The following is a 24,138-nucleotide window of genomic DNA, read 5'->3' as shown; positions in this document are numbered from 1 at the left end:
GGGGCGGGGGGGAGCAAGGCTTTCCTAGGAGACGGCCCTCGGGGCTCGGGACAGCAGAATCGAGATTGCAGGGGGAGCGCTTAATCTGCCCAGTGTATCTGGGCACCGTGGAGTTTGGTTTCCCACCCTTGCCTGGGCGTTACCCCCAACCCCAAAAGCTGTCTCCTCAAGGGGAAACTAAGTCCCACGGGCTGACAGTAGCCCTTCTGAAGGGCTCTTCACCGAGAGGCAGTCCCTGGCCGATACTGGTCCTGAAGCTGAGTGGGAGGGAGGAGGCTCTGGCAGATAGATATCAGGCAGAGGGCAAAGAAATCAGGCAATGGGTAGAAGCAGGTGGGGCCATGAAATTGCAGGGGTTGGGTTTTCTCAGTAACCAGGAGTGCTCTCCAAATGCAAGAAGAATCACCCAGTGGTACAAATCATAACACATATAGACCACATAACGCACAAAGATCCCTCCTTGAGCGGGAGGGGTGGTCCCAAGCCTCTTCATTCAGGACGCTGTACTCTCAACCCCAGATGGAGTCACTGCAGTGGCTTCAGGTTCAGGTCATTGCTTCTAGGGTGTGGAAGGGGCACCCCTGGGGGGCTGCCTGGAGGCAGCGGCTGAGGAGTCTTCACATAGCCATGTTCTTGACTTTCTCCTGGTCTCTGCGCTCCTCTTTCTCCTCCAGCTCCAGCCCCAAGTTACTCTCTCCTTCCTTCTCGGCCTTTTTCTCCTTCTCTTTCTTCCCCTTCTTGTCTTCTTTACTGTAGGGACACAAAGGCCCCAGACCACAATAAGAAACAGTCACTCCCATTTAACGAACACTTACCTGTGCCAGGTCTTATGATGAGCGCTTTACAAAAAGAATCTTTGTTGAATCTTCAAAACAGCCCTAACAAGGCAGCCTTGTTATTTCCATTTCACAAAGGCAGAAACTAAGGGTCAATTGTCCCATGGAAGGGTGGGTGGATGGGAGGAAGAAAGGAAGGAAGGAAGGAAGGATGGGAGGATGCATGGATGGGAGGATGCATGGACGGATGCATGCACGGATGGATGGGTGGGTGGGTGGATGGGTGGATGCGTGGATGGATGGATGGATGGATGGAGGAATGAATAAGGCAGGGAGGAAACTACAAATTAGGAGCACCTGTGGGATCTGGAACCTCCAGCACATCCTGGGAGTAGGAATCACATTTTACTGGGGCTGAGCTGGGTCGTAGACAAAGCACAGTCTGGCCCACACCTGTCCCTCAGGCATCTTGGGCTCAGCTGAGAATCTCCCAGCCAGGATAGTGTCCTCCCAGCTCCTGAGCTCCTACTTCTGTCCCCAAGCCTTTGCCCAAATTGGGATCTTGCCCTGAAAGAGCCCCCAGCCCTGCCTGCATCCCTGAGCCAGGATCATGGGAGACACTGAGCCCAGGAGAGTCACCCACACCAAATCACACACTTGTGCACAGTCCCTACACAATCCCACACCACAGTCTTGTTCAACAGGTATTTATTAAGTGCCTACTGTGTGCCAGGCCCTGTGCCAGGCCCTGGGGCCAGAGCCAGGACCAAAGCTAAGTTCTGTTCACTTACTGGAAGCCACTATCTAGTGTCGAGAAACCGGTAAATGACTAAGATAATTTCAGCTGGTGATACATGCAAAGGCAGATGCAGGGCTGTGGCGGAGAGAGTGTGAGGAAGGCTGGTGGTCAAGGTGGGCTTCTGTGAGGAAGAAACATCTGAGCAGGGACTGAAGGAGAGATGGAGCCAGCCAGAAGATATGGGGAAAGGTGTACAAAGTAGAACCAACAGTAAGTGCAAAGACCCTGGGGCAGGAACGTGCTTGAGGTGTTCAAGGACAGAAAGAGGTCATCCGCGCACACCCACCCCTCCCCTCCTCGAGGAGGGGCCTCACGCAGACCCCCTGACCCCCACACACGTCTACACATGCTCACACGGCAGTACCTCAGGTCCACCTCCTCGTTCAAGCAGGGATCCATCCTGAATGCGGACTCCTCTTCATCCTCGGTTCTGCAGAAGAGATGGAGATGGAGGGGTGAGGGCGGGTGAAGGGTGGGAAGTGGGGGCAGCCTCAGCCTCAGTCTCCCCCAGGCTGGGGGGACTCCAGGAAGCAAGAGAGGGGAGCTGCATGGCTGTCCTGAGCTGTGGGAGCAGGGGGAGCAGGGAAATGGGGAGACAAGAAAGGGACCAGAGAGGGTCATGAGGTAGGAGGGGGTGCCCAGCGCTTTGGGGTGTGGGGAGGAGATGGAGGGTGGGGAAAGGGGCTCCCACCTCTCTTTGGAGCACCAGATATGGTTGGCCAGCATGAGGATGAAGACGATGAACAGGAACACCACGACAGCAGCCAGGCCCACCAGCCATGGCTTCAGATGGCGCTCTGAGGCTGTTAGGAGGTTGGGGCAGAGGAGACTCAGAAATGGGAAAGGTGGGGGGCCCCCGAAAGGACAGGGGGCGAAGGGTGCAGGGGATGCTCAGACAGAGGAGTCTTGGAAAGGGGCTGGGTTTCACAGGTGGTTTTGTTTTTGTTTTTTGACTGCGCCCTGCGGCATGCAGGATCTTAGTTACCCGACCAGGGATCGAACCCGTGCCCCGTGCCCCCTGCAGTGGAAGCACTAAGTCTTAACCACTGGACCACCGGGGAAGTCCTTTAAAATTTTTATTTCCTTTTTTTTTTTTTGGCTGCACCGCAGCTTTTGGGACCTTAGTTCCCTGACCAGGGATTGAACCCAGGTCCCAGGCAGTGACCCAGGTGGGTTTTAGAGAAGGGGACGGGGCTCTGAGAGGAAGGGGTGCTCAGGGATGAGGTGGGAGGCCCAGAGGGAGTGGGGGAGTTAGGGAGGCTGCCTCCAAGAGGGGCCTGACCCCATTCCTCTTCTGCCTGCCCACTCGGAGGCCTTGGTTTTTCATCAAAGGGGGAGATGGCGAGCCTGTGTCCAAGCCCATCCCCACAACCCGTCCTCCCGCCCCCGCCCCAGAGGTCGAAGCCCTACCCTGCTGGGCCTCAGCCGGCGACAGGAGCAGGGCGCTGAGCAGGAGAAGGGTCTCCAGGGTCCCCATGGCACGGAGGATCCAGCAGTCCAGGGATGGGAGTGCACAGTCTGGTCAGGATCAGGGGAGACCCTGCCCAGCCCCTGATAAGGGGGCAGGCAGTTCTGGGGGCGGGGCAGGCCCAGACCAGAGGGCCCCTCCCTTTGCCCCACCTGGTTGGCATCCACCCCCTCTCCCCTGCCTTCCAGGAGGGCAGACTCTGGACCTGGTGTAACGATTAACACGGGAGTCCGGCCCCTCTGCCCTGCACCCCACCCAAGACCGCCAGCCTCAGGGTCCCCAGGCTCCCCGCCACAGGCGCCGGGCTGAACTGGCCCTGAGCTTCCTTCCCGGCTCAGTGCTTTTACACATCATTACGATCCTTTCTCTGCATGCACCATGAAATTTTGCCACCTGCGTTTTACAGAGAAGCCAGGGAAGCCAGGAGCATCAGGCTGGGCAGAAGCAGCCAGAGCTAGATGTAAACGCGGGTCTCTCCCACCACCAGCTTATACTGGCTCCTCTTGGGTCCCCGACCCCTGGGGACCCACAGCCAGCTCCAGGGGGAGCAAACAGGGCAAGAAGGGATGGGCCACCATCCACCTCCAAACCCAGTTGCTACCGTGTGGTCGGAGAATGGGGCCCCTGGGATAGCTGATGACTCAGATTCCTGGCTCTCCTGCGTGTCAACCTTGATCCCCAGGTTGATTAGATAGGGGGCCCTGCCCGGGCGAATGGGGACCCCACCCCAGCTGCCACGGGACAGCCACAGCCCAAGCACATGGCAGGAAGGCTGGGATGGGGAGGCCTGGCCCTTCTCCAGGCCTGAGACCTCCATCGGACGCCTAGGGGCTGGGGGAGCACCAGCATCATTGCCCACACATGTACGGAGTGCCTGCGAATTCCTGGAGCCCCCTCCCTTCCCGAGGTCTGACCACGGTCGCTGTGCCCGAGGGCCACTCAGTGGAGCCCAGGACAAGCCCAGTTCGACCAGCCAGGCAGGCACAGGTGAAGCTCCTACTGTGTGCCCCAGCCCATGCAAAACTCAGGAGCGAAGGAAGCCCTCAGTCTAGTTAGGAAGTCAGGACCCCCAAAGACAGACCCATCCAGCTGCCGAACCAGGAATGAGGTGAGAGACGGGAGCTGAGAAGATTCTGAGGTGGAGGAGCCCAGCGGAGCAGGCTTCTGCTTTCCGAGGCAGGTCGCTGGGCCAGCCTCTTTCCGCAAAACGTTCTCTCTACTCTGACCGAGTCATTTCTGGGCTGTGTGCCTCTGTTTTCCCATCTGATAAATGGGTGCAATAAATCATACCTCAGAGGATTTAACGAGATAATGTTAGTACAAGGAAGGGGGTTGCTTAGCATACAACAGCAGGCACATTTGAAGCTCTAGCTAAGGGTTGGCTACTATTATTGTTGTTATTATTATTTTTAATCTTAGTATTTTTTGGTTTACAGGTTGCCAAGGGCTTGGTGGAGGCCGGGTGGAGTTAGGCTCTGGGACTATGGGGGAAACCAGAGTGTGGAAATAAATCAGTGTCCAGGGCTTCCCTGGTGGCGCAGTGGTCAAGAATCCGCCTGCCAATGGAGAGGACATGGGTTCAAGCCCTGGTCCGGGAAGATCCCACATGCCACAGAGCAACTAAGCCCGTGCACCACAACTACGGAGCCTGCACTCTAGAGCCTGCGAGCCACAACTACTGTGCCCACATGCCACAACTACTGAAGCCCACGTGCCTAGAGCCCGTGCTCCACAACAAGAGAAGCCACCGCAATGAGAAGAAGCCCACGCACCGCAATGAAGAGTAGCCCCCACTCGCCGCAACTAGAGAAAGCCCGCGCACAACAATGAAGACCCAACACAGCCAAAAATAAATTAAAAATAAAATTAATTAATTTAAAAAAATCAGTGTCCAGCCACTAGAGTCCACCAGCCAAGAAAGAGAACGTTCTCTGTCAAGACAGCGCAGATCAAAGGTGAAAGGGCTCCGATGGGCACAAGTCCGGTTTATACAACCGCCAAAGGGGCTGGAACCGGCTCCCAGGCTGGAGGGCAGCGCCTGGCTCAGCCCAGCTTCCAGAAGGAGCTTCGGGCTGGTGGGTCTTTGAAGGCAATGGAGGGGTGGTGGCAGGGCCGGGCGGTGGCTTCTGCGGGGGCCCCCTCGCTGTCCCGAGCAGCGTCCTCGTCAACCCGCCAGGCCAGCGCCAGCTGCAGGTCCAGCTCCTCTAGACTCTCGTCCTCGGGGCTCTCGGGCAGCTCCCGGGGGGCATCCTCCTGGTGCGGCTTCGGGCCGAATGCCCAGTCTGAGGCAGGAGGCTGGTGAGGAGCATCCCCGGGCCCGGCCACCCTCTGCCCCCTCCCTGGCAAGGAGAGGCCCTCGGACACCCCCCCACCAAGTGGCCCAGCACTAGCCCAAGCCAGGCTCGTAGTGGGTAGTGGCTCACCGGCCAGGTCGTGGGCGAGGTCCTTGATGAGATGCCCGACAATGGCATAGGCTACGGCCACCACGACGAATGCAGCCAGAAGCAGGTACAGCGCGTACCTGGGGAGGCGGATGGTGTCCAGCGGCGGTGGGCGGTACTCCTCGTAGAGTGGCGAGGCCGGGCTCCAGCCCTCCATCCCCTCCTCGACTGCCAGCACTGGCATGGCAGCCACCTGGAGCAGGGGTCGGCCAGGTGGTGACCCGCCGGGCGGAAGTATTAAGGAGCTTTTGGGTAAGAGGATTTGGCCTCCATCTGCCTGGATGGATCACGTTGCAAATCACTTCCGCCCACTGGCCCCCTCCCTCGCTCAGCTCCAACCATGCCAGGTGCTACCCTGCACGTCCATCCCCACCTCAGGGCCTTTGCACAGGATGCTCCCTCTTCTGGGAAAATCCCTGCTCTCGTGGAGCTGACGTTCAAGATGGAGAGATAGACTCTGAGAAATGCATAACCTTAGAGTAAGTGATATATTGTGTTAGAAATCAAAGAGTGGTTTGAGGGTACTGTGGGGGGAGACCATGGTCTAATAGAGCAGCCTCTCACAGTAGAGCAGCCAAGGCCATGTTCAGATGACATGTGAGCAGAGACCCAGAGGAGGAAGGGAACCGGCCATGGGAGTACCAAAGCTTTCCAGGCAGAGGAAACATTCGGTGCAAAGGCCCTGGGGCAGGACTTTGCTGGGCTTGCTGGACGGGACCTGACTCAGGTGCTCACGGGCGCCCTCCGGTGGCTGCTGTGGGGAAGACAGACTGTGGGCTGAGGATGGGAGCCAGGGATGGGGAGGAGGGATTGAGCTGGTCCAGGTGGGCAATAATGATGCTGGACCAGGTGGAGGCAGAGGCTTGGCGGGGGGGGGGGGCAATGGACAGAGCTGGGGTAGATCTTAAACTGATCAAACCCCGATGTTTGCAGGCTGAGCACCTGAAATGATAGAGGTTCCATTTCCTGTGGGAGGAGCCACTTTGGGAGGTAACGACGAATTCTAAGGACATGCTAAGTTTGGGATGCCTCATCGATATCTAAGTGGAAATGTCCAAACTGGACCCCGAGTCAAGAGCTCAGAGGAGGCCCCGGGCTGGAGTCAGGACAGTGGGCGTCATTGGGACATAGATGGGGTTCGAGCCCCAAGAGTGGATGAGACCGCCCGGGCGGGGGTGTGGGTGGGGCCGGAGGACTCAGCCCTGGGCCAGTGAGGGAGAGGAACGGGAGATGGAGGCGGGCCCAGAGGCGGAGTCCCTGAGAATTTCCCAGGAACAGGGTGGCTGGCCGGGTCAGAAGCTGCTGAGAGGGGGAGGGCGCAGACTGAGATGTGACCACCATATTTCGACACTGGGAGGTCACCTGTGGGCAAGGACGGTTCTGGAGACAGGAGGGGCGGTCCTAGTTGGCGCGGGTTTGAGAGAGCTGCAAGTCATGGAGTCAGGAAGGGCTGTGGATGGTGGTGGTTCATGTTTTTAAGAAATTACAGCTTGAAGGGGGGAAAATGGCGGAGGGGGTGGTGATGGGATGAATTGGTAGATTGGGATTGACATATATACACTAGTATGTATAAAATAGATAACTAATAAGAACCTGCTGTATAAATAGTAAATAAAATTCAAAAAAGAAAAAAAATTACAGCCTGTCTATGCTGACGGGCAGAAGGAAAACTGGAGAAGGGAGAAAGGCTGAAGTGGTGGCCGAGTTGGCGAGAGGGGCTGGGGGCCAGGGGATAAATGGGGGAGGGGGCCCGCAGCTAGCGCCCGAGGGTGACGCTGTGAGATAACAAGAGATCTGTTTGGTCTTCGTCCTGGTTCCTGGCTTGGAGCTCCCAGGACCGTGTAATTTCCTGAGTGATGGGGGAGAGGGGAGCCTCCTTTGTGGTTCATAATCAGCCCCTTTCCACCACGCCTGCGTGTATGCTAATGAGGGCAGGGGCGTGGCAGCTTCGGGCTGGGGGCTGGTGGCCAGGGGAACTGACCCTGGGATTAGAGAGATGGAACTTTCAGCCCCACCCCTCAGGGAGAGGAGAGGGGCTGGGGACTGAGCTTATTGCCAATGGCCAGTGATTTGCCAAATCATGCCCACGTGATGGAACCTCCATAAAAATCCTATAGGAAGGGGCTTGGAGAGCTTCCGAGCAGGTTAAAAGCATCCACCCCAAACTCCACGGGGACAGAAGCTCCTGTGTTTCCGACCCTTCAGACCTTGTGCCTCTTCATCTGGCTGTTCATTTGCCTCGTTTATGATAAACAGGTTAAGTAAAGTGCTTTCCTGATTCTGTGAGCCATTCTTGCAAATCATCAAATGTGAGCAGGGGGTGGTGGGAACCCCAATTCATAACCAGTCTGTCAGAAGGATGGGAGGTCCGGACTTGGGACCTGCATCTGAAGTGGGGGTAGTCCTGCAGGACTGAACCCTGAACCTGGAGGGTCTGCACTGATCCAGGGTAGATAGTGTCAGAACTGAACTGAATTGCAGGACACCCAGCTGACATCCACGGAGAAACGGAGAATTGCTTGGTATGGAAAATGCGTCACATGTAAAATTAGGTTCTCTTGTTAACACCCATTTTATAGAGTGGTAAATGGGCTGCTTGAGACTGCATGAGGAGGAAGTAAGGGAGGTAGGTAGGATGGGAACTCATAGCCTGGACTCTTAGTCATACCACTAAACCCCTTCCCCTATGCCCCCAATAGGAGTAGGTGAGGATGAGGTTTGGAGAGGGCCAGGATACAGGGCTGTTCCCCCTCACCCCCTTTGGGGGATCTGGCTGGGCAGATTTTACCCCTGGGAACTGATGTGAAACAGGGCCACAGGCTTGTGTCGGTCATACAGTGTCTGGGGCAGGGCAGATCCCAGAGCTGAGCTCTCCAAATGCCCTGGCCCCCCACACTTAGGATATGTTCCTTTAGAGCAGCTGACCCTCACCCCAGAAGCCCCCCAACACACTCTGAGAGTCATCGCTTGGCAAAAATAATTTAGTAGTCCATTTGGGGAATGTCCTGAGACCTGCTTGTCCCTCCCTGAGCTCCAGCCCAGGCCACCCCAACCAGGGACCACCTGCCCACCCCAAGGACAGCTCTCTGACGCCCCCAGACCCTGCCCAGGCCCGACGGGGACGGGTTTGCCCACAGCACCTTTCCCTGCACCCCCTCATTCCTAGAGAAGCTGGGCCACAGCACCCCAACCCCCCAGAGCACAGCCCTGTCCCTGGACCCCCTAGATACCCCTCCCACGCCAACACTGCAGCCCTGCACTCAGAGGGGCAGAGAAGAGACTTCAGCCTGGCCCCGGGGAGCCTGCAGTCCACTCGGGGGTTCAAGATGCGAAAGCGGCTGGGAAGCAGGGAAGCGAGATGCAATTCATTCCAACACGGTTTATGGGCAGAGTCCTCAAGGGAGACAGCCAGGTGCGGCCCTAGGAGGGGGGTGGGCGCAGGTGCTCCAGCCCGTCCGCGTACTGGAAGGCCGGCCCCGTCTCATACTCGTACATGTCCAGGGCCACCTCGCAGCTCTCCCGCACCACACGCTCGGGGTCTGCTGCATGGGCCCGCAGGGCGGCCAGGCAGGCGGGCCGGGCGATGGCCCCCAGGGCCTCCGCGCACTCGTGCCGCACCATGGGGTTCTCGGCGGGTCGCGCCAGGGCTGCCGCCAGCTGGGGCACGGCCGCCTCGTGCTGCAGCTGGCCCAGGACGTAGCCGATCTCGTGGCGGAAGAGGGCACTGCCGCAGCACAGGCCTGCGGGAGAGAGAGTTGCGGGCTGGGGGTGCCATCGGGACAGGAGGGGACCTGGGGCGGGGCAGCCTGGGGACAGAAGTGTCCAAGAGGGGTGGAAAGGGTTCCCGTCTCCAGGACACCCCGCCCTGGTGCTCAGCGCTGCCCAGAGGGAGGGCCCGGAGACACGGGGCAGGAGAAGCAGCGAGGGGCCAGCCAGGCACTGGGAACTCCGCCCTCCCTCCGGCCGGACTGGGCGTGGCCTCCTCCTTCCCAGGCCCAGGGTCCCTCCCGGCCTCTCCCTGGACTTCTGTACTCTGCATTGTCCTCACACCAGCCAGTGCTATTTGCAGGCACGTTGTGCATTTGTGCTTCTGGGTTTCTTCCCACACGACTCCACACACGATAGAGTCTTATCAGTGACACTGGGAATCCCGGGCCTTTCACCCCACCACAGCCAGACAGGCCACGCTTCTCCTGATGGGGATCCGTGGCCGGACCTGGGAGTGACCTGCCTGCGATCAGATGCCACTTTTCAGGCAGAGCTGGTTTGAAGCAGGCTCGCCAGACTGTGCGGCGCCTGCTCCGAGCATGACCCAGGACAAACCCACCACCCACCCACTCTGTGCTCCCACCCGGCATCCCCTGGGTCCCGGGTCATGGTGATGGCCGGGCATCTCCTCTGCCAGACAGGAAGCTCCAGGAGGGCAGAGGGGGCCTCTGAGTGCTCTGTGGATCAGAAGCAGACCACCTCAGCATGGGGGCGGGTGCCAGGGGACCCCAGGATTCCCCGAGTCCCCCCCCTTTTCAGGTGGGGGAACCACAGCCCCGCAGGCTTGCACGGGGTTCCCTGCAGAGCTGGGATGAAAATGACACAAGTAAATGATGACAGGGCCTCTGGGGAATTCCCTGGTGGGCCAGCGGTTAAGACTCTGCGCTTCCAATGCAGGGGGCGCAGGTTCGATCCCTAGTCGGGGAACTAAGATCCCGCATGCCTCGCGGCGTGGCCAAAAAAAGTTTTAAAACAAAAACAAAAAACAAAAAAACAGGGCCTCTGGGGATCAAATCCCAACTCTGCTGCTCGGACCACTGTGTGATCTTGGGCAAGTATCTCTGCCTCTCTGGGCCTAGGCTTCCTCCACAGAGAAGAGGGGATAATGAGGAGTACCAGCCCCAGGATGCAAATGCCCTGGGACGCTGGGCTGCCCCGTATGACAGATGTGGCCACTGGGCCTCCCCAAGGGGCCCCAACCCTGCCCCCCGGGGCCCCTCCTCACCCTCGGCCAGCGCCAGGGCAGCCTCCTCCCCGCCAGCGTCGCGCAGGGCGAACATGGCTCGGTATCGGTCGAAGAGCGGCCGGGCCTCATCCAGCAGCGCCACCCGCAGCCGCCCCACGTCGCGCTCCTCGGCAGATGGGGCTGGATCCACGGAGAGGTAGGGCCCCTGAGCCACCGGCTCCCCGCCATGCTGCTGCAACCACTCCAGCCGCCGGACAGCCAGCTGGCACGTCTCTGCCACCTGTGGGGACAGGGGGGTGGATGTGCCAGGCCCTCCCCCAGCCCCCAGGGCTCCCAGTTTAGCAGGGGTGGAGCCAACAGACACAGGACCAACTGATCCTTCTAGACTGGAGACAAACCAGCAGGGGCTGCTGTGATTAGAGAGTGACCAGGGGCAGAGGGCCAGGAGGGGCTAGCTTGAAGGTGACATCAGAACCAGTGGGAGAGGCATCAGGTGGAATCAGTCAGTGCAAAGGCCCCGAGGCAGGACGTGCCAGACCCGTCAGGGAAAAGCCAACAACAGAGATGACCTGAGGTGGCTGGGCCAGACTACTTGGGGCCCGCGGGCTTGGGATTTTGTCCTAAAGGTGATGACAAACGGTGAGTCTTTAGGCACAGAGTAGGTTAACAGATGATGGATAAACAAATGTGGTCCCTCCACACACAGGAGCATCACTCAGCCATGAAAAGGAGAGAAGCCTTGACACTCGCTACCACGTGGATGGGCCCTGAGAACACGATGCTCAGTGAGAGAAGCCAGACACAGAAGGACCCACGGTGTGTGATTCCATTGATGGGAAACGTCCAGAACAGGCAGATCCACAGACACAGAGAGTGGGTTCCTGGTTGTCAGGGGCCAGGGAGGGGGTGGGGAGTGACTGCTGATGGGGGTGGGGTTTCCTTTTGGGGGGGATGGAATGTTCTGGAATTAGATAGTGGTGATGGCTGTACAACTCTGTGGATATACTAAAAACCATCCAAGTGTACACTTTCAAAGGGTGGATGTTATGGTATGTGACTTATCTCAATAAAGCTGTTATTTAAAGAAAAAAGAAGGAAGGAGGAAGGCAGCAGGGAGACCCTGAACGAGGCTGGGTGGCCCCAGGCGGCAGAAGTGGAGAAGTGGGTGGGTTGGGGGATCTCCCACAGGTGCAGGGACTGCCGGTGGGAGTCCGGGAGAGGGGAGAGGGGGACGGGGCCGGCCGACCAGGGCAGGTGCTACATGTGAATCAAGAGTTCAGGTTTGCCCAGTGGGGCAGTGGTCCTCTCTCGGCATCCCTGGGCTGGGTGGTTATCCTGGCAACCAGGCACAGGGTCTGCGGCTGGTTCCTGGACCCGAAGCACGGAGGGGGGGTGGGGGAGGGGCCACGTTACCTCGATGACAGGGTCAGTGGAGTACTGCTTCAGGATCTCCAGCACCTCTGGGTTCCCAATGGCCCCCAGGGCCTCCCCTGAGAAGAACAGGGCAGAGAGCTCGTGTTGGTTGGGTGGGAAACGCCCTGAATGCCTCAGCGGGTGGAGAGGCGCTAACCAGCACCAACGCCTCCTCCGTGATCCCCCTCCCCATCGCTCTGCCTGTATCCTGTGGGCCGCTCCAGCCACTGAGGTTTGGAGCTGGAGCCGGTCCATCCCTGAAGCTGTGACAGTTAGAGTCCCTTCCCCAGAAATCAGGCTTTGCTGGAACCAGACTCAGACCCCGCCCCGGCCCGCACCCCCAGAGCTCATGGCCTAGAGGGGAGACACAGACAAGCGTGTCATTACAACTTGGGGACACAGGTGGCAAGGAGCCAACAACAGTTGGCTGAGTCAAGCCCATCAAGGGGAGCCCTGAAAACCCGGAGAAGGTTTTTAAGTTGCGCTGTGGGCAAGGACGGTCAGCAGACCAGCACCATCCTGCCTCAGGGCCTTTGCAAAGGCTGTGCCCGCTACCTGGAGCACCTCTCCCCAGACATCTACCTAGATAACTCCCTTACTTCACTCAGGTCTTTTATTTGGTAACCACCAATTAAAAATGGCAACACCGGACTTCCCCTGTGGTCCAGTGGTTAAGACTCTGCGCGTCAAATGCAGGGCGTGCGGGTTTGATCCCTGGTCGGGGAACTAGGATCCCACATGCCCCGTGGCGAGGCCAAAAAAAAAAAAAAAAAAAAAAAGGCAACACCTCCAGCACCCGAATCCCACCCATTGCTTTATTTTCCTCAGTCTAGTTAGGGTGAAGCATTTACATAAGTGTCTCCACCGTAACATGCCTGGGTGTTCTACAAAATCACACACTCAAACTAACAGCGCTTATGGGACAAGAGAGGTTTGGGGTCGAACATTCTTTGTAAGGAGAGCTCCAACAGCATCGGTGATTGGGATCTTGAGAGGCCCCCAGGGCAGCCTGGCGTAGCTGGAGATTATCGTGGGGAATATGAAAAAGGCCCAAAAACAATCAAGTGGAAACAATACCCCCTGCTGGCTATGAGCTCACTGGATATATCAATACAAACGCAGCCTCGGCTGCACAGACCCGCCAAGGATGTTCCTATTCCATCTTGTTTGCCGTCTGTGTCCCTTGTGAGAACAGAGCCTGGCCCACAGCAGGCAGTCCATAAACATGTCCGGTGAATGAACTGAATGAGTGACCTCAGGGGTTGACCATCCATGGTCACCATCCAAAGACACCATATATCTTTGTATGAACGAAGAATGGTTTTTCCATTTTTAAATGGTTTTTTAAAAATCAAAAGGGGACTTCCCTGGTGGTGTAGGGGTTGAGAGTCCACCTGCCAATGCAGGGGACACGGGTTCGATCCCTGGTCTGGGAAGATCCCACGTGCCACGGAGCAACTGAGCCCGTGAGCCTTTAAAAAAAAAAAAAAAAGAAAGAAAAAAATCAAAATCAAAAGGATCACATTTTATGACGCGTAAAAGTGACGCGAGATTCAAATCTCAGGGCCCATAAAGTTGGACTGGCTGGCGGCCACACGCCCATCTGTTGACTGGGCTTTAGGGTGGCTCTTATGCTGCAGTGGCAGAGTTGAGACCCGGGACAGAGATCGTGGGAAGATATTTATCGCCCACCCCTTCCAGAGCCAGCCTGGTATAGCCCGCACCCTCACCCGCCGCTCACCTGCCTCGTGGCGCACCATGGGCTCCTGGCGGGTGTCACGAAGCACGTCCACCAGCACGGGGATGGCGCGTGAGTCCTGCATCTGACCCAGGCAGTAGGCCAGCTCGTGCTTGAGCAGGGCCGAGTCGTCGCTGAAGGCCCGGCTGATCCAGGAGATGGCTGCTGGACCCCCGAGCCCGCGCAGTGTGAACAACGCCCGGAAGCGGGCCTGCAGGGGCTTCTGGGGGTCCACCAGCATCTGCCCCAACCCCTCCACCTCCTGCTCCGTCACCATGGCGCTGCCGCTGGGCTTGGGCTAAACCAGGGGACTCGTGGGCTCAAGAACCTGCAGCAGAAAACCAAGAGGCCAGGTGAGAGGCGCCCTTCGCCGCTCGCTGACTTGTTCGTTTCAGTGTTAGGACCTTGGGGGTGGGGGTGGTTTCCTAACTGCTGACCAGCCTGGGCATCTGGGTTCAAAGCCCGGCTCCGACCCTGCCTATTTGCTGTGTGGCCTTCCCTAAGGTACTTTCCCTCTCTGAGCCTCTGGCCTATACAGGAAGTCCCCTACATACAAACGAGTTCCCATTCCGAGAGCGCTTCTGTAAGTCCAATTTGTTCATAAGTCCAACAAAGTTAGCCTAGGTACCCAACTAACATAATCAGCTATAGAGTACTGTAATAGGTTTATAATACTTTTCACACAGATAACACACACACAAAACAAAAAAAACAAAAAAAAATAAAGGACATTGAGAAGTTTCTCTATCTCCTCCATCACTTTTCCACACTTCTTTGGTATTATCGTCAACATCATTGGTACAGCAGATTTCACATGTGCCATGATCTTGTCCTTCTTCTTTAGAATTGTTCTGATGGCTGAACAATTCATGTTACAAGAACAAGTGACGTCTGCCATGTTTTCACCTGGCCTCAGTCTCTCAATTATTTTCACTTTTGTTTCCATCATTATCGCTTGGCGGTTCTTAGCAGTACCAGCTACATCACCACTGCTTTTACGCTTGCTTCCGGACATCCTGGGCTTGAAATAAAGATACTGTGCTACTGTCCTCTATACAGTACTGTACAGTAAAGTACGCAAAAGCACAGCCACTTGTAGAGAATGCACACACGTGACAAGGTACGCCAGACACGTGAACTAACTTACTGGACATGTGAATGCACGTCCACATCTTTGAAAGTTCGCAACTTGATGGTTTGTATGTAGGGGACTTACTGTCCACTGGCAATGACCTCTGCTGGTCTGCTCTCTACACAGCAGCCAGAGGGAATGTGGTAGCTGGTCCCCAAGATGACCCTCAATGACCCCCACCTCCTGGTATCCATGTCCTGTGTGGCCCCCCTCCCACACCAAATAGGGCTGACCTGGGTGAATAACAGGATATGGGAGAAATGGCACCGTGACTTCTGAGGGTCATAAGAGACACTGTGGCTTCCTCCTTGCTGGCTCTAGCGGAAGCCAGCAGCCATACTGTGAGGAGGCTCAACCAGCCGTATGTAGGGGCCCACGTGGTGGGGAACGAGGCCTCCCACCAACAGCCAGGTGAGAGCAGCGGGTTGAGAGCAGCTTCTCCAGCCTTCAGATGACGCAGCCCTAGCCAGTGTCTGCACTGCAACATCACAAGAGATGAGAGCCAAAACCACCTGGCTAAACCAGGCCCAGATCCCTGGCCCACAGAAACTGTGGGGAGTAGTGTTTACTATTCTTTAAAGCTACTAAGTATGGGGTAATTTGTTACAAAGCACAGGTAACTGATACAAGAATCCTTTCAGTATATAAACTGGACCCTGTGACTCCCTCACAAAATCCTCCTATGGGCCTCAAGACTCCAAACTCCTTAACTGTCCCAATGGCCCTGCACGACCTGCCCCCATCACCTCCCCACCCTCCCCTCCTCCCTCTCTCCCCCTCACTCACTCTGCTCCACCAACCAGGCTTCCCCACTGTTCCTCCAATACAACAGGCACGGTCCTGCCTCAGGGTCTCTGCACGGGCTATTCTCGCCCTCACGAACACTCTTCACCAAATGCCCCCATGCTCACTCTCTCATTCCTTGGGTCGCAAATGCCACCTCCTTGGGGAAGCCTTCCCTGATCCCAGTCTTGTTCTGCTTTATCTTTCTTTGAAGCAATTACCACCACGAGATATCATATTTGATATTTCGGTTTAGCTGCTTATGGTTGGTCTTAACCCTCGTATGAGAACTCTGAAGGCAGGGACTGAGTCTCTCTTGGTCACGGCTGGACTCCCAGCCCACAACTCCTCAGTGAGAAAAATGACCATAATAATAACAGCATCTGACATTTACAAAGGATGTGCTATGTGCCACACATCTCTTCTAAGCCCTTTACATTCCTGAACTCATTCCATCCTCGCCATAACTCTTTGAGACAAGCACCATGATTGTCACTGTTTTACTGGAGAGGACACACAAGCACAGAGAGGTGAATCACTTGCTTAGGAACCGCTGAAGAGTTATAAATCCAGGCAGCTGGACTCCCGAGTCAAGCTCTAAACCACCAACGCCATGTTGAATAGATGGATTAAGATTAAAGGACACAGCTGAGGCTGGGCTCCATCCTCCAGACCAATGACATGCTTCGTGAACCTGACAAGCAGGCTGTAGCTCCCAGAGGCGTCAGTAGGGCTGAGCAGGTATAATGGGGGAAGTGCAGCTGCCTGCGCACAGGTGACCATCAAAGGAGGTGACATGCAAAAAGAGTGATCATCAGAAACCACAGAAGCCAGGGGTGAGCAAGCTGGCAAGGCATCATGGACCATCGAGACCCAACTCTTTCTTCTACACAGATGAGCTGTGACCTGTCTGGGGTCACACAGCAAGTCAAGTGCAGACAGCGCCCAGGACTCATGAATCCTGGTCTGTGCAGGGCCTCCCTCAAGACACAAAGGAGAGACACACACTATTTTGTTCGCTGTTGTATCCCCAAGGCCTAGCACAGTGTCTGTCGCTATGGCAGCGGGCACTCAGTAAGTACTGTTGAATGAACTGGGCACCCACTGCCTGCCAGGCACAGTACTGAGTGGTTTATACACAGTATAAATCTGTATCATTCTGTAAACAGGCGTAAAGGGCACATGGACATCACAGAGTTGCTGTGAATGGAATGATGCTCTAGAGCACTTAGTACCCACTGCTGGTACTTAGTAGGCACTTGATAAACCAGAGCTGGTATTAAATATTTCCACAGGGAGGGCCTTCCCTGGTGGCACAGTGGTTAAGAATCCGCCTGCCAATGCAGGGCACACGGGTTCGAGCCCTAGTCCGGGAAGATCCCACATGCCGTGGAGCAACTAAGTCCGTGCGCCATAACTACTGAGCCTGCTCTCTAGAGCCCGCGGATCACAGCTACTGAGCCCGCGTGCCACAACTACTGAAGCCCGCGCGCCTAGAGCCTGTTCTCCTCAACAAGAGAAGCCACCGCAGTGAGAAGCCTGCGCACCGCAGCGAAGAGCAGCCCCCGCTCGCCGCAACTAGAGGAAGCCTGCGCGCAGCAACGAAGACCCAACGCAGCCAAAAATAAATAAATAAATTTATTTTAAAATAATCTCCACAGGGAGCCCAACACCCACCTCTATACGCAGGAGGACAAGTAAGGGGGTACACCTGGAAGCCCGCTACCCATATATTAGGCCCATTTTTCAATGGGAAGGGGGACAGGGGTATGGACATGGGGTTGCGGGCATCAGCCCCCAACCAAGGCAGAATCTGGGAATCCGCTCACCCCTGCGAAGGCGTGTCTTAGAAACAGACACGTAGAATTAGTAAGGGAGGGATGGAGTAAGAGACGTTCTGGATGCTGGAAATCCGCCCCCTTGAGGATTCTCTAAACCAAGAATTCCCAACAAAAAGATCTCCGATAACTAGGCGCGCCCCTCAGAGAGGGGTGGCCCCGACACGGCATACCTTGGGGCTGCTGGCAGGATCCCCCAGCGACGACCAGCTCCCCAACGCTCCTTGGAAGAGACTCCCAGGAACTGGGTGTCTCTAGCTCTGTTTATGTGGATCCCCCAGTACTGGATCCCTCACAGGTTGGTTCTCCCAGAACCCCAAGAAAGGGGTTGCCTAACATGGGACCCCCGCCCTACGTGCTGACTCTTTAGTGAAGAGATCCCCGGAGGCAGAGTCTCCAGAATTCGTGGGGAAGAGCTCGCCGGGATCTGTCAGAAGGAAGCCCTCCGATCCCCCCAGCCAAAGAATCCCAGAGCCGGGACCCCCAACGAGGCGTCCTCCACGTTTCCCCCGCCGCCGGAACTCCCCAGCGAGCTCCCGGATCAGAGGACCTACCGGACCGGCCTGCTCCCGCCGCTGCCACCACCCGCGATGCTCCTAGAGCGCCCAGGGGGCCGCCATCTTGCCGCCCACGTGATAGGGCCGGACGGTACCAACGCAGCACCGAGGGGGAAATCTAGTCAAAGGCTCCGCAGCATGAGGAGGCCCGGAAGCGCGAGTTAGCACCGGTGCCATAGCTCACACTCACACATCAGGCGGAGTCTAAGGGCATTTCTCAGGGAAAGGGAAGGGCAACTTCCATCCTTTCCCTGCAAGAGATTTTCTCCGGCCTCCCCAGCCGGTACGACGAGTGGAAATGGTTTGTGCCTATTCAGGCCGGAGGTGGGGCCGGATAGCGATAGAGCATGCGTAGTGTCCCTGGGGCGTGGTCAAGTTTCAGGGCCGCGGCCAATGGACTCCCGTGGCTAGACGCGAGATTGGGAGGGATGAAAACAAGGACGTGAGCCAGTCGTTCATTTATTCATTCATTTAACAAATAGTTTATGGGCGCTGAGGACAAGACGGCCTGCAGCCCTTACCCTTATCAACCTCACAGTCTGGTTCTCTGAAGGAGACAAACAGTAATAGGATAAGTAAAAATACTTATTAGGTGGTGACAGGCTAAAGAGGAAAATATAGTCACGTTGGTGCATGTATGGGTGGGCAGTTTTAGGAAGGACTTGGCTTTACTCTGACAAAATGAGAAACCACTGGAGTGTCGTAATCAGGGAAATGGCGTACTCTGACTGTTAACAGGATCCTTCAGGCTGGTGAGTAGAAAACAGACAGGAGGGACGGTGAAGGGCGAGAGAAGTATTCAGATTCTGGATTAATTCTGAAGGTGGAGCCAACAGGATTTGTGGCTGGATTGGATATGGCATTTGGAAGAAAGAGTTCTGTTAAGGCTAAGTACAAGGTTTTTGACACGTAGGAAGGATGGAGCAACCATGAACCATTAGCCTCCCCATCCTAGACCTCCAGGGTCCTGTTAACTCTACCTCTGAAATAGAGTCGGAATTCAGGCACTTTGCTCATCTACCGCCCCCATGAAGGTCCAAGCCACCACTGGCTGCCACCAGCCAGAGAAAAGAGAGCTTGTAAGTGATTGTGTCAAAAGAATATAGCGGGGGCTTCCCTGGTGGCGCAGTGGTTGAGAGTCCGCCTGCTGATGCAGGGGACACGGGTTCGTGCCCCGGTCCGGGAGGATCCCACATGCCGCGGAGCGGCTGGGCCCGTGAGCCATGGCCGCTGAGCCTGCGCGTCCGGAGCCTGTGCTCCGCAACGGGAGAGGCCACAACAGTGAGAGGCCCACGTAAAGAAAAAAAAAATGAATATAGCGGTTCCTCAAAAACTTAAACATAGAACAACCATATGATCCAGCAATTCCACTCCTAGTTACACCCAAGAGAAATGAAAGCAGGGACTCGGAAAATTGTACATCCATGTTCATCAAAGCATTATTCACAGTGGCCTCAGGCCCTGGTAACCTCTATTATATTTTCTGTCTCTGATTTTGACTACTCTAGGAAGCTTAGAAAGTGGGATCAAACAATATTTGTCCTTCTGTGTCTGGCTTATTTCACTGAGCATACTTATCCTCGGGGTTCATCCACGTTGTAGCGTGAATCACAATTTCCTTCCTATTGCATGAATGGACCACATTTTGTTTATCTGTTCATCCTTCAATGGACATTTGGATTGTCTTCACCTTTTGGCTAGTGTAAATAATGCTGCTCTGAACATTGGTGTACAAGTTCCTCTTTGATTCCCTATTTTCAAATCTTTTGGGCATATACCCAGGAGTGGAATTGCTGGATCATATGGTAGTTCTATGTTTAACTTTTTGAGGAACTGCTGAACTTTGTCCACAGCAGCTGCACCATTTTACATTCCCAGCAGCAACATTCAAGGATTCCAATTCCTCCACATTCTCACCAGCACTTGTTATTTTCTGTTTTGATAGTAGCCATCCTAATGGATGTGAAGTGTGTGACATTTGGAGATGCATAAGAAGTGAGATATATTGATGGATGGATAAAAGGATGGATAAATACATAATAGGGCAAATATAGTAAAATGTTCATCAGAGAAAGTGGACGGTGGGCATATGACAGTTCACTGTAAAATTCTTTCAACTTTTCTGTACATCTGAAAGTTTCCTCAATAAACTGTTGGAAAAATAGGTGGCAGGGAAAAGGAGGGCTACTTCTATTCTCAGTGTTTAAACATTTCAAAGTTAAACATTTGAAAAGTGTCTTAACGTTTAAGTGCGGAACCTTTGAGTCTGCAAATCCATTTTGAGGAATTTCGCTGACACTAGTGTAAAGAAAAGTGAAAAAAGAAGTCTTCATTGCAACATTATTTAAAATGGCAAAAAAGGGCTTCCCTGGTGGCGCAGTGGTTAAGAATCTGCCTGCCAATGCAGGGGACATGGGTTTGAGACCTACAAAAGTATGGGAAGATCTACTCACGTTGTATGAAAAGTGGTCCAAGATGTACTTCCAAAAAGTGAAGAGAGCAAGGCACAGCATCAATAATGTGATCTCATTTACATAAATGGATTTAGATATGTAAATTACCTATGGGTAAAATTTTTGAAAAATGGCCAACAATTTACCCAGAGTACTTACTTTAAGTCTTATACCTCCCTGTGCTGCTTGAATTCTTTTTACTGCACTATTTTATTTTGACATATGTTAGGGATGTGACAACAGCCCCTTCAGGGCGAGCTGGCAGCCTTCACAAGGTGATCACTTTGATCAGGGGACAGGATTTGCCTGGCTACTCAGGGTCCCGTTCTCAGCCATCTCCTGCTTTCTGGATCAGGCAAGAAGCATAAGGGGGTGAATCAAACATAACGGGGGCCTGGGGCACCCAGGCTCCTTCTATGGGTGGCTGCCACCCCTCTCCAGCCAGTCATTGGCCTTTGTGGCCAGATGTTCCTTTTTTAAAAAATTTTAAATCTTTATTTATGTTTTGGTCGCACCGCGTGGCATGTGGGATCCTAGTTCCCTGACCAGGGATTGAACCCGAGCTCCCTGCATTGGGAGCATGGAGTCCCAACCACTGGACCACCAGGGAAGTTCCCTAGATGTTCTATTTTTAAGGGAAGCCAGGCAGCAATTGATTTTACATGCAATCTCCCCTTTAAAACATGAGGGCGATTAATGAAAAACATCAAACATGCCACACACAGCAAGGAAGTCATTTTGATAGGCCAACTGCTGGTTTAAACATTCAGTTATTCATTTTGCAAATATTTATTATCTGCTGTGTGGCAGGCGCTATCCTGGGACAGAGGGCACAAAACAAACAGACCGTCTCTGGCCTCATGGAGCCGACATCCCGATTATTGTTACTTTTCTTTTTTTAATTTTATTGGGGTATAATTGGTTTACAATGTTAGTTTCAGGTGTTCAGCATAGAGGTTCAGTTATACATACACCTATTTCCATTCTTTTTTAGGTTCTTTTCTCATATAGGTTATCACAGAATATTGAGTAGAGGGACTTCCCTGGTGGTCCAGTGGTTAAGACTCCAGTCTCCCAATGCAGGGGGCCTGGGTTTGACCCGTGGTCAGGGAATAGATCCCGCATGCTGCAACTAATGATCCCACATGCCGTAACTAAGACCCGGCACAGCCTAAATAAATAAATAATAAAATAAATAAAAATTTTTTGAAGTATATTGAGTAGAGTTCCCTGTGCTCTACAGTAGGTCCTTGATGGATATCTATCTTATACATAGTAGTGTGTTACTTTTCTATTGTCTTCCTGTGTGTTGGAAAGCTGACCCCAGAGAACTGGCTTTACAGTGGACCTGCCTGGCTCGCAGGGCTGCCATCTGGACCACGTTTAGTGGCTCAGACTTATGTCCACACAGGACTACCCTGGGTGCTGTGTTGACTCTGGAAGGCTTCGGGGCAGCATGCCAGGTGTGATCGGGCCCAAGGATGCTCTGGGAGTGAGTGGAGATAGACCCAGGGGTGCAGGAAGCAGATATGGGAAGCCACACCCAAAAGCCGGGCCTGTGTATGTCCTAGAACTTGGAATCTTGAACCTTCAGGCTTGCGGGGAACTGATAGCAAGAGAGCAGTCTGTGCCGAGCCCAAAACCACCCACCTTCGGTTCTGAGGCTCCGCTGCTTTTTTTTTTTTTTTAATTCAAGTATAGTTGATTTATAATGTTGTGTTAGTTTCAGGTGAACAGCGAAGTGATTTGGTTATACGTATACATCTATGTGTAGGTATCTATATTCTTTTTTTCAGTTATGTGTATATATTCTTTTTCAGATTCTTTTCCATTATAGGTTATTACAAGATATTGAATATAGTTCCCTGTGCTATACAGTAGGTCCTTGTTGTTTATCTATTTTATTTTACTTTTAAATATTAATGAGTTTTTTTAACAATTCTTTTTTTTTTTGTCTGCGTCGGGTGTTTAGTTGTGGCACATGGAATCTTCATTGAGGAATGCAGGATCTTTCATTGTGGCCTGTGGGCTTCTCTCTAGTTGTGGCACACAGGTGCTCTAGTTGTGGCATGCGGGCTTAGTTGCCCCACGGCATGTGAGATCTAGTTCCCCAACCAGGATTCGAATCCACGTCCCCTGCATTGGAAGGTGGAATCTTTACCACTGGACCACCAAGAAAGTCCCTATCTATTTTATATACAGTAGTTTTCATCTGCTAATCCCAAACTCCTAATATATCCCTCCCCCACCCTCTTTCCCCTTTGGTAACCATAAGTTTGTTTTCTATGTCTGTGAGTCTGTTTCTGTTTTGTAAATAAGTTCATCTGTATCCTATTTTAGATTCCATATTTAAGTGATATCATGTGGTATTTGTCTTTCTCTGTCTGACTTACTTCACTTAGTACGATAATCTCTAGGTCCATCCATGTTGATGCAAATGGCATTATCTGTCTTTTTTACGGCTGAGTAATATTCCATTGTATATATGTAACACATCTTCTTTATCCATTCATCTGTTGATGGACACTTAGGCTGCTTCCATGTATTGGCTATTGTGAAGAGTGCCACTATGAATGTTGGGGTGCATGTATTTTTTTGAATTAGAGCTTTCTCTGGGTATACGAGGCTCCTCTACCCTTGAGCAAGGCCATGGAGGCCAGAAGTCTAAATTCAAGGTGTGGGCAGGGCCATGCTTCCTCTGAAGGCTATAAAGGAGGGTTATTCCTGTCTCTTCCAGCTTCTGGTGTGGCCAGCAATCCTTGGTGTCCCTTGGCTTGTAGACACAGCACTCCAGTCTCTGATTTGTCATCCCGTGGCATCCCTGTGTCTGTGTCTGAATTTCCTTCTTCTTGTAAGGACACCAGTCACTGGATTTGCCTCACCCTCCCACCCCAACTCCACTCTAGTATGACCTCATCTGAAGCTATCACATCTGCAAAGACCTTATTTCCAAATAACCTCTCGTTCACAGGTACCAGGTTAGGACTTGAACATGCCTTTCTGGGAAGGGGGTGGGGAGGACAATGAACCCACCATACTTTGTTATATTTTCGATTTCAGCTTGGTCATCCAGCTTGGCCTCTGCCTCAGCCCAGCCTGACTGAGAGACTCTCCCTGGGCTCCTGCAGCCCCCTCTTCTCTTTCGGCACCCAGTGCAGAGCTCGGAAATATTTATGGAATGTTTACTGGCTCTGTCACTCCTCTGGGCTTCTTTCTACATGCCAAAACATGAACTTGTGCTAAAAACAATAATAAATAAATAAATAAGTAAGGATTAAACGATGCTCTCTGGGACTTCCCTGGCGGTCCAGTGGTTAAGACTCCACGCTTCCACTGCAGGGTGCACTAGTTTGATCCCTGGTCAGGGAAATAAGATCCCACATGCTGTGCAAGCACTACCCAAATAAATAAGTAAATAAATAATGCTCTCTGCATGTGAAACAGATAAACAATTTGCTCATCAGTGTGGGGAGTGAGCACAAAATTGAAGGGGGGCCCCCCAAACCGAGTCAATAAGATCAATAATATCTTAATGCTCTTTTTTTTTTTTTTTTTTTTTTTTTTTTGGCCATGCCATGTGGCATGCGGGATCTTAGTTCCCCAACCAGGGATGGAACCCGCGCCCCCTGCAGTGGAAATGCAGAGTCTTAACCACTGGACTGCCAGGGAAGTCCTTAACGCAATTTTTTTTTTTTAAATAGACGTTTAGGGGACTTCCCTGGTGGCTCAATGGTTAAGAATCTGCCTGCCAGTGCAAGGGACACGGGTTGCGCCCTGGTCTGGGAG

The 24,138-nt window shown here is 53.8% G+C and overlaps 3 protein-coding genes across 4 annotated transcripts; all 3 read right to left on the bottom strand.

Annotated features, from left to right (window-relative positions):
- Nucleotides 1-299: 299 nt before the first annotated feature.
- LOC309804328 (small integral membrane protein 24-like) lies at nt 300-3,240 on the bottom strand. Its single transcript, XM_082621686.1, has 4 exons — nt 2,986-3,240; nt 2,267-2,378; nt 1,940-2,005; nt 300-750 (listed from the first exon to the last, which is right to left on the bottom strand). Exons 1-4 carry the CDS (start codon nt 3,050-3,052, stop codon nt 618-620), a joined length of 378 nt encoding a protein of 125 aa, XP_082477812.1. The 5' UTR covers nt 3,053-3,240; the 3' UTR covers nt 300-617.
- A 1,781-nt stretch (nt 3,241-5,021) lies between these two features.
- On the bottom strand, nt 5,022-5,952 carry SMIM44 (small integral membrane protein 44). Its single transcript, XM_082623378.1, has 3 exons — nt 5,858-5,952; nt 5,467-5,677; nt 5,022-5,325 (listed from the first exon to the last, which is right to left on the bottom strand). Exons 2-3 carry the CDS (start codon nt 5,666-5,668, stop codon nt 5,087-5,089), a joined length of 441 nt encoding a protein of 146 aa, XP_082479504.1. The 5' UTR covers nt 5,669-5,677; nt 5,858-5,952; the 3' UTR covers nt 5,022-5,086.
- A 2,499-nt stretch (nt 5,953-8,451) lies between these two features.
- DOHH (deoxyhypusine hydroxylase) lies at nt 8,452-18,190 on the bottom strand. Of its 2 annotated transcripts, none has more exons than XM_082620540.1 (5): nt 17,897-18,190; nt 13,593-13,917; nt 11,852-11,928; nt 10,478-10,718; nt 8,452-9,224 (listed from the first exon to the last, which is right to left on the bottom strand). In XM_082620540.1, the coding sequence occupies exons 2-5, from the start codon at nt 13,864-13,866 to the stop codon at nt 8,905-8,907; spliced, it is 912 nt and encodes a 303-aa protein (XP_082476666.1). In that variant the 5' UTR covers nt 13,867-13,917; nt 17,897-18,190; the 3' UTR covers nt 8,452-8,904. The 2 variants fall into 2 exon arrangements, with proteins under 2 accessions (XP_082476666.1, XP_082476667.1); XM_082620541.1 differs by lacking the exon at nt 17,897-18,190 and adding an exon at nt 17,516-17,840.
- Between the last annotated feature and the right edge of the window lie 5,948 nt (nt 18,191-24,138).

This window comes from Mesoplodon mirus, assembly GCF_964341445.2.
Source record: "Mesoplodon mirus genome assembly, chromosome: 5".
In the NCBI taxonomy this organism is placed as follows: Eukaryota; Metazoa; Chordata; class Mammalia; order Artiodactyla; family Ziphiidae; genus Mesoplodon; species Mesoplodon mirus.
Note: the sequence above shows the minus strand (reverse complement) of the source record. Positions and strands in the feature narration are given on the sequence as shown.